Below are 10,032 nucleotides of genomic sequence, written 5' to 3' on the forward strand. Positions count from 1 at the left end.
ACTGACTATGCCAGTGGTGTCGCACTAGCACTATCACAGGATGTATTAGCTGGGATTTTATGGTACTGTATTTATATGTGTAATTGTTGGTTTTAACTGTATGTTGGTTTTAAATGGTTTGTAAGCCGCCCTGAGCCGCTTCGGCGGGGGGGCGGGGTAGAAATGTAATTAATTAATTAATATAAATAAATATATGAATGCTTTTCAATATTTAGTAAAATACAAAATCTGTGTATTTCTTTGGTAGAGAGCAATTCTTGTTCGGAAAGTTAGTAACCTATTCAAAAAATGGAAACAATTTTTCCAGAAATTTAGCAGAGCTTCTCAACTTGTTTATTGATGCTATCTGGTATGCCAGTTTGTCTGTAACTGTAGAGGGCGTGTTTTAATGAAAATGGTCTGTCCCCTACCTGTACTATGGTGGGGAAGGGAGGGAGCAAAATTGTTGACTTAAGAAGAAGAAGAGATTGGATTTATACCCCACCCTTCACTCGGAGTCTCAGAGCGGCTTACAAACTCCTTTCCCTTCACCTCCCCACAACAGACACCCTGCGAGGTAGGTGGGGCTTAGAGAGCTCTTTCCAGAACTGCCCTTTCAAGGACAGCTCTTGTCAGAACTAGGGGTTGCCCAAGGTCATCCAGCAGCTGCAGGTGGAGGAGTGGGGAATCAAACCTGGTTCTCCCAGATCAGAGTCCATACACTTAACCACTACACCAAACTAGCTGAGAAGTGTCTGAGGAGCTCCCGTAGGCATAAGTCCTGCTGATTGTGCCACGGACTAGGTGGGTCTTGGGGATTCTGGGAAACCCGTGCCCTTTGCGTTGCAAGTCTCCCACCTTGCCTGTGACCAAGGGGAGGTACTTCCTGGATGTTAAAAGTGCCTCACCCCCAAACCTCTGGAGGATGCACCTAGAGTACAGATTCATCTTCTCTCTGCCCCAACCACCAAATGATGCCTTCTTAAACACCAGGAAACATGTACACGCACACACATATTAATAACCAAACTTGCTTGACTAGAAAAAAAAGATTGGTGCATGCTCCAGTTTTGGCTGCTGGTTTGTTCTGTAAATATGGCCTATTTCAGCTAGTCATTTTCAGCTCTGAGGCTTGATGCTGAGGCTCAGGCCTGCCTGGGAGCTTTGGGGAGGGGAAGCTAGAGGTGCAGTGGCATCAGGGGTCCCTTTCCTACAAAGGCTTCGAAGCATGTCCTTGCGCTGGAGAGTGAGGCTATGGAGCTAGAAAGGGCAGAAGTGTCGGAGAGGCTGACCAGGTTTGTGGAGCAGATGTCTCCACAAATATTCATCTATTTTGGAGAGAGGAGAGCGACATTAATGAGCAACTTTCTCTTGTTCCAGACACTTATATCCAGAAAACCAAGAAACTTTATATTGACAGTCGTGCAAGAAGAAACCTGAGCTCCATCAACACAGAGTTACAGGATGTGCAGAGGATCATGGTAGCCAACATTGAGGAAGTCTTACAGCGAGGGGAGGCACTTTCAGGTAAGCGGGGGGGGGGGTGTAGAAGGGAGTCCAAGAAAGTGTAAGGATTCTGTTTTTCCCAGGATGATTAGACAAAGTTTTGAGATTCCACGAGTGTATCTGTCTACACAGATGGAAAGGGGAAACTGGGCCAAACTGCTCTTAGTAATGTAACTGTCTAATAGTTCCTAGGATAGGCAGCACAGTTTCACACTTTCCATATTTGTGACTTTAAAGGTTAAGATTCTTTCTTATTGGGGGGGGGGATCTGAACCTCACACTGCTGTTTATTAAGAGTATATAATGCCTGCTCTTCTTTTTAAGGTAAATACTCAAGGTAAGATGGCTTACACTTTTTTAAAAGGCACACAAAATAAATCGGCAGTCATTAAAAATATTTAAGCGCAAAGGACTTCCACATTTAAACAATTCTCACCTGACACCAGAAAGTCTCTTAAGGAAGAAGTCATCCAGCGGGCAAAGATGGTCACTCGGAAAGGCCTCGTGGGGTTTTCACCAATCCCATTTCCCCAGCTGGGGGTTCCCACAGTAAAGCTTCCCTGACCAGCCTCAGCATACAGGTGGGGGCATTTACCTTAGATCCAAGCCCTTTCGTACTTTGAAGCTTATCATCAGCTCTTTGTATTGGGCACAGGAGAACATTAGTAGTTCAGAAACCAGTAGGGGAACATTTTAGCCTTCCAGGACATGCTCATGTTGATTTTAAGGTTACTAGTCTCCTTCAGAAAAACTTCAGAGGTAGGCTCCAATATGGAAGTGCTGAATTATATTTCATTAACAAATTCAAGACAATGTACACCCTGGGCCTTAACAGGGATCTTGGACTCTTAATTCATTAGAGGCGCTAACATATTGCACATCCCGCTCTTAAAGATGCTGACTTGTTCCACTATTTCATTTTATCCTTTATTAGACTTTGTTCGCATTTTGCTTTGGTTCTGTTAAAGAGTGTCTCCTGACATTCGCAGTGTGTGTGGACAATCGCTCCTTCAGTTGCATCTTCTTTTCGAGTGGGTGCTCTTTGTAACATCTCTCCCCACCCTGGTATATAAAATCAGGCTCCAATGGTTGTATACTTCAGGCATCTGAAGAAGTGAGCTCTGGCTCATGAAAGGTGAGACTGAAGCCAAGTTTGTTGGTCTTCACCTTGCTGCTAGACTCCTACATAATTGGAACGAGATGGGAGGACAGTACTCACTTTAGCCAGCCTTTGTAAGCACTCTGGCCACAGCATTCGGAACCAGTAGGATGTATAGAAATACACACATACATTGGCAGAATGCAGCCCTAATAGAAGAAATGAAGGCATATAAATTTAAGTACTAATTTCAGATTTCCCCCCCCCTTTCCTATTTCCTTCTTTTCCAACAGCTTTAGATTCCAAGGCCAACAACTTGTCCAGTTTGTCCAAGAAATATCGTCAGGACGCAAAGTATCTGAACATGCGCTCCACCTATGCCAAGCTTGCTGCTATTGCTGTGTTTTTTATCATGCTGATTGTCTACGTGCGGTTCTGGTGGCTGTAAATAGTTACCCGGCACCCAAAAGGGAAAACCGATAGCATAGCAGGTGCATAATTGCAAGAGGCCATGATCCCAGGACAATATATTAGAATCACCATCGGTATATCTTAGGGTGAAGATTGTTGCTCCTCTCCAGTGAATCAGTTCCAAAATAGTGGAGCCTGCTGCAAAGTAAAGATTTATGTTTCCAGAAGTGATACACTTGAGAGAGAGCTAGCCTTGTCCATCCCATAAGTAGTGTCGATTGGGGTGTTTTGATCACTCAAGTTTACTGCTACTGAGCACTGCTAGCAGTAAGTACATCTCCTTTGCCTGTACGCAAGTCTCTCCCTAGTAGATAAGGAGTTTAATGAACATTCCTGGTCCAGTCAGCATATTTTAATTGAGAATCTGGGTCCTGCTACTTGAACAGAAATGTCTGTTTGAAGGCTGAGTCTTTAATGTAAATAACTGTTAGTTTTCGGATTGTCCAGTTAAGTGCTGAATTTTCACTATGAAATATCTTGGCTCATCATACCTTTACACATCCAGTAAATAGATATGATATTCTGCCTTAACAGACTGCATCTAGTGCTAAATGAAATGTTACAAATCGTTGTCATAGAATTAAATTCAGAACATGATCCCTTTTCACTTCAGAGAAATCTGTTTTAAAACATTAACAAGAATGGTACATTCTCTGTATATTTTAGGAGCAGTTGCTCATGTTTCATTTTTATCCTCTCTTTTTGTGAATGGCAGTGTCTCGTCCACTCCCCCCACCCATACATACACAATTCCCAACAAGGCCCCCTGAACCTCCCCAGTTTACAGAACTTTTACAAAGGTACAAGTCTTAAACTGAGAGTTTGATCGTCTGTGTCCTGGGGAAGAAATTAGTTCCTCCGTTTCCTGGATCTTCTGTGAGGCAGAAATCAAATCATTGCTGTGGCCCAGAAACTAAGCTTTGTAAAGTCCATCTTGCGGATCGGCTGCTGTTTGGTGGGTATAAGCCAAAGGGCCTTCAAATATTCATAGAGTCTGACAAGCAAATTTGCTATATTCCTAGGTTGGGAAATAGCACAACTACCTTCCCAGGTACTGTCATAATCTCTGAGGCAAGACAGCAGGCTGGGTGTTTTGGCAGCAAATCCTGCCCTGGCATCTGGATGAGGGCTCATGTCTGGCTGGCACATTGCTGCTGAATTCCTGAAAGCTTTTGTTTCAACCGAACATTTGACTTGTAGAAGTCTCTGCGTAACTTGAAGTGCCCGACAGGGGACAGACACTATTTCTTGATTAAACTGTTCCCCAGCAGTGACTGAAACCTCTGAGGCAAGTTGTTTGCTATGGTTCTCAAATACTAGCAGTGAAATAAGCACATTAAAGTGAATCTTTACACTTTCTTTGACTCATTCCTAATTTCCTAAACCACCATCTGCATTTGTGCTTCAGATTGCTGCCAGCAAGAGACCTGTGTTGCAAACTGTGGGTTTCATGTGGCAACTGGCCACTTTTTCTTTACTGATAACAGCAACCGGTCTCCATTGTTAAGAGTTTGGATTATCGTGAGTTTTATGTGTTTATTTTTTTAATGGTGAAATTATGCTGTTGATGTTTACTGACCCTCATCTCCTAACGTCTCCCATTGGAGATCTAAGCCAGTGGTTCCCAACTCAGGGACCGGTAGAGCTGTGAATTTATGGTGGGGCACCTTGAATTCATATGGGCACTAAGCATTGTCATGTTGATCTTGTCATTAGATAATATTTTCTCAATCGATGAATACTAGTTGTACAGCTACTATCTGCAGGGAGCGCTGCCATGTAATGTTCAGTTTAAAAAGGTACTCGTACTCAAAGAAGCTGGAAATCTCAGCAGAAACTGATGGAACATCAAAAACGTACTGGCATGGAGTTAAGAAGCCCTATACCAGCGTGATACGTGACCAGACGTCTATTGTGACCTGGCCAGATTGGCACACTAAGGCATGACTGCTCTTGCACCATACCACCCCAATCTAATCAGGTTTTGTTTGCATCACAGTTGATGGCCCTAGAAGTGGATTTTCTCCCCCAGCGCTTGCCCAGCAGCCTGGGGCTGTTGTGCTGGCCAAAAAAGCCCACATTTGGTTTCCCCGAGAACCATCCTCAGCACAGCCCCTTCTGCCTCTACCTTTGATAATGGAAAGTCTCAGGTTCTCTAGCCCTCGGCATCTGTCTCTCTGCGCCATGGTCACTGTCTTGCAAAAAAACCAACAACCCAGGCAATAAACTGTAAGCCCTGGGATGCAGTGAAGGAGGGGGACACGCGGGAGTGCAGTGTCAGGACACTTGAGTTTTTCAGGCCTGAAGCAAGAGTGTTCTCAACCAGAGTTTCTGATGGACAGAACTGCTTTAAAAATGATAAGACTCAGGTGGGTAGCCGTGTTGGTCTGAAGCAGCAGGAGAAAGTCCAAGTCCAGTGCACACGAAAGCTTACACCTTGGATAAAACTTTGTGGGGTCTTAAAGGTGCCACTGGACATGAAGTTTGTTTTAAAACCATGTGTGCTCCTAGCCGCTCAGGAAAAAGCCCATTCAGGGACCTGCAGTGTCTGAGTTTTTAGCGGGTTAATTAGCCAGGATTTAAACCACCAGACCTAACCTAGGATCTGCCTTCGCATTGGAAAAGATAGGTTGTGGCCATTGCTTCCTCCCCACCCCACCCCCCACAAAAAAAGGGAAAACCCCACTCTTGAAAGGAGTCTGCAAATCTTCCTTTAGCAACGGGTTCAACCCATCCACCCACACTTCATCTTTCCTCTCCTGAAACTACACCATCCTGGATCTCTCTCTCTCTCTGCCTGGTTAAGGAAAGTAGAAGTATTTTCTCTATTGGCACTTTCATACATGTTGAGTAATGAGCTTTTACTGCATTTTAGCAATTGTTTGCAAGTGGATATTTCTGTTTCACACAGTAATTTCCAGTTACAAAGTGCATGAAAGCAGCTCAGATTTTTAAATTTTTGCAGCATCTTTTCAGTTCTGACCTAGTGGTGGTGGAAATTCGAGAGGCAAGCTTTTGTGATAAAGCAACTTTTTTACAAAGCACTGTATGAATCTCTACTATTAATAACAGCAAGGCCTGTCAACTCCTATCAGTTATGTTAGCTAGATGGAGCCTCCTTTTGGTAGTTCTTCAGTAAAAATCTGGTCTATGCTTATCACAGCTGTAGTCCTCCTATGATGCTCTAAGGAACCTCATCAGAAATACATAATATAAAAATATTGATTGAGCCCATTGTGTCTATCCAAATAGTTTTAGAACAAAATGTTGAATGCACATGTGTGGATTCATCTACATCTGGATAGTCTGGCAGTCACTGAGAAACACAGGTTTGTGTTGCCATAAGAAATACAGAGATACAGAGTAAGTCTCACCTCAAAACTGCTTTTAACAGTGTGCCTGTAACAACTTTAGGTGGCTGTGGTGGCAAAGCCAGATGCCCCTGTAAATTGCAGAGGGGCAGCCTTATTAGTTTGTTGTAGCAAAATAAAGCAAAAGTCCAGGGACATCTTAAAGGCTAGCCTTTATGTGAATCACAGCCCATTCCCTCAGAGCTGAAGGAAGTGAGCTGTGACTCACAAAAACCTAATACTGAGAGCCAGTTTGGTGTCGTGGTTAAGTGCGCGGACTCTAATCTGGGAGAACCAGGTTTGATTCCCCAATCCTCCACTTGCACCTGCTGTATGACCTTGGGCAAGCCGTAGTTCTGATAAGAGCTGTTCTTGAAATCTGCTCCTTGCATAGGCAGTTTCTTCTGGAAACAGTAAACAGTCACTCCTGGACTCAGATCCATTTGGCTCTTGTGTCTGCTTCAAAGGCAGGTGGGCACTTGTTGGCCTTTAAGGAGCCACTAGACTGTCCAGAATCAAGTATGCTTAGATACAGAAGGGCAATGTGTCCATTGCCTATGGATATGATTTGTGAGGAGGTCATTAATTTTACTGGCCAGCGGACAGGCATCTCTGGTTACAACTGTAATGCCTCAAGAGAGCTTGCTATCAGAATCAAGTGGAACTACTAGTAGATTATGGTAGGCATTAGTTTTGAAAAAGAGAGCAATTGATCTAAATCCATGGCTCTCCTTTTTTCAAATCTCCTTTCTTTCATATATAATTGCCACTTCAGATCTTTCTCTCAAATTTCTGGCATCCCTTAACGAGATATTTCTTGCAGAACATAATTGAGAGATCACAAGCCGAGAACTATCACATCCAAAGATCATCAGGCATCAATCATGCTGAAGTCAAAAGACAGTGGACATCTAATTGTGTGTAGTTACTCCAGACTTCAATAGAAGTTTTGCCATCTTAGTACCAGTGGTGGTCAATGAATGACCCTGAGTCAGATAACAATGGCTTTTTGGTTGTGTTTAAAACAGCAAGTTTTCTACACAAGTAGCCCTTCTATGTGGACATAAGCAAATTATGTTGTTTGCATGTCTCCACAATGGGTGGGAGAGAACACAAAATTCTTTTCCCTTTAGATACCTTCTTCATGACTGAAGCCATTGAAAAGATGTAATAATGAATCCTATCTAACTGGGACAATCATGACCACATTTGCAAGAATGTAAGTCTTTTTGACTTCCTGAGCCTTTGTACCAGGAAGGAAAGTCTTGAAGGACCTTTGCTGAACTTCTGTGAATCGTTAGGTTTAGAGGTGGAATTCGCCCATCACTTTAATCTTCACAATAAATGTAGCAAACACATTTCCTCCAGCAAGGGCATTATCCTTCAACATCCTGTGTCCTCCAGTGATGACGAGTCCCAAATGGAGGTATGAACCAAGAGCCCACTGATGAGAATTCAGTCATTAGATCCCACTCCTCTCCTTTCTAGCATGGAGGCAAACCTTAAAGCAGTGACTCACAAAAGCTCAAATCCTGCCACAAATTTTGTTCATCTTTACGGTGCTATGGGACTCTTGCTCTTTCAAACAACAGGCAGTTGCTAGTTTTACTGATTTGCAGGGTGGCACCTTCAGAAGACCTTGTTCAGATGTGAAGTTGTCATGGCAGAGCATAGGAGGAGACGAGGTTTCTCATCTATGTGGCTCCAAAGTAGGTACTTTGCAAATTCAGCTTTGGGAGAGGACAAATGCGAAGTGTGGAGTTTCAATTAATCTAGAGAGTAGGGAGTTGGGAAATTTCTGGAGATTTAAAGGTAGAGTCTGGGGGAAGCAGGTCTTGGAGACAGGAAGGATCTCAGAAGGGTATAAGGTCCACCTTCCAAAGCAGACATTTTCTCCAGGAGAACTGATCTCTGGTGTGTGTACATCAGTTGCAATTCTGGGAAATCTCCAGGCCCCACCTGGAGATTGATGGCTCTATTGCAGAGGCTGGTTGGGCTATGGAGATACAAAAGGATTGGCTGAAGAGAAAACCATAGTGAAGATTGAGGGGGTGGGGGCAATGTCCCCTCTAAGCTGTGGAGTCCCATGAGCAAAAATTCTACTTTGTGAGCTACCGGCATTAAAGTTGTGAGCAAGCCATTTGGCTACTGCCTAATTTAGTTTGCTCTGGAGCCATCCCTTCCTGAGCTGAGACACAAATGTGTGAGCCAGAGGCCAAAAAAATCTGTGAGCTAGCTCACACTAACTCGGCTTAGAGGGAACATTAATGCTCCCTCTAAGCTGTGAAGTCTCGTGAGCAAAAATTCTATGTTGTGAGCTACTGGCATTAAAGTTGTGAGCGAGCAACTTGGCTACTGCATAAATTAAGTTTGCTCTGGAACCATCCTTCCTGGGCTTAGGCAAAAATGTGTGAGCTGGAGGCTAAAAAACTGTGAGCTAGCTCACACTAACTCAGCTTAGAGGGAACACTGGGGGGGCACTCCTTGAGTGAAAAGCAGGAGGCCTGCAGCGAATTCAATGGCTTGAGAGGGCAGAGACCATTGACCTCCCCCTACTTACAAGCCACACCACCAGGCCTGTAACTACAGTGAGGCCTCTCGGGGCCTGGCCCCACAACTTTATCGCCAAGGCCCCATAACTGCCCATCCAGCCCAGAACCCCCAAATCCTTTTTTTTTTTAATCCCCTGAAGACAGGGTAGCTTTATTAATTTTTTGTTACACCTACAGACTAACAGAAAAGAAAAAGGGGAAGGGAAAAGTTACCCCGGGATAAAAGGACAGCAAATTAAACCCACACTATGACTAAAAACCCAAGAGGGAAGGTCCTTAACACTTAGTATTCAGTTAGTATTAAAACTTATAACTTTTCATTTAAGTCAATGAATTCAAGAATTAGTCAGTCCGTGTTAGTATTCCATCCAGCTTCTCTTGTGTGCACACAAATCCTTATTTTTTCATGCCACGGTGCACGGCTGCATTGCACCATCGCCCTCACTGAGCCAGCCTACCGGAGCTGAACCAGCCTGCTTCAGTCCAGCCCCTGACCTCACCCTGCAACCTCACCAGGCAGCCCCACCCTCCATTCTCACACCGCCAGATGGTGCTGGACACAAAGTCGTAGTGGCAGTGGGGTGGGTTTTCAACTGTGTTGTGAATCGCAGTACGGCAATGGCCATTGCGGCAGCACCACAGCTCCCTCCCCACCTGCCCCGCGCCCCCTGACATTTTAAAATCCCCCCCAAACTTAAAAAATCCTGGCTGCACCCCTGCACACCATTCAGATTCATTTCCCCCTACTATCTTGTCTTGTAGCCACGCCAAAGTCACAACCCCCCGTGGCATTTATCAAAAGGAATGTCATCATCTATCTATATATCTAATTCCGAAGTCGCCCCCTGGCGTGCGGATACTTATTTCCGCACATCGGGGGCACCTGGGGGGGAGGGAGATACTTAAATCCCCCCAAATGTATCAGAGCGTCCCCTGCGCATGCGCAGGGAACGCTCTGCGCCCTGCCTCGCCGCTTCGGAGGCGGCGGGGGGGTGGAGAAGACCAGCGAGGCCCGAGTGGCAAGCCGCATGGGCCTCACTGGAGGCGGCGGGGGGGAGGGAAGAGCAGTGAGGCC

At 44.8% G+C, this 10,032-nt stretch overlaps 1 protein-coding gene across 1 annotated transcript in view; it reads left to right on the forward strand.

The window, feature by feature from the left end:
- LOC107113117 (vesicle-trafficking protein SEC22b-like) overlaps positions 1–4,385 on the forward strand; it is a 12,654-nt gene extending 8,269 nt beyond the window's left edge. The window contains exons 4-5 of the mRNA XM_015414387.1: positions 1,360–1,506; positions 2,878–4,385. Of these exons, the coding sequence (XP_015269873.1) occupies positions 1,360–1,506; positions 2,878–3,032 (302 nt within the window). The 3' untranslated portion in view covers positions 3,033–4,385. The remainder of the gene's footprint in view (positions 1–1,359; positions 1,507–2,877) is intronic.
- The last annotated feature ends 5,647 nt before the right edge of the window (positions 4,386–10,032 follow it).

Source organism: Gekko japonicus, unplaced genomic scaffold (assembly GCF_001447785.1).
Source record: "Gekko japonicus isolate JY-2015 unplaced genomic scaffold, Gekko_japonicus_V1.1 scaffold1406, whole genome shotgun sequence".
Lineage (NCBI taxonomy): Eukaryota > Metazoa > Chordata > Lepidosauria > Squamata > Gekkonidae > Gekko > Gekko japonicus.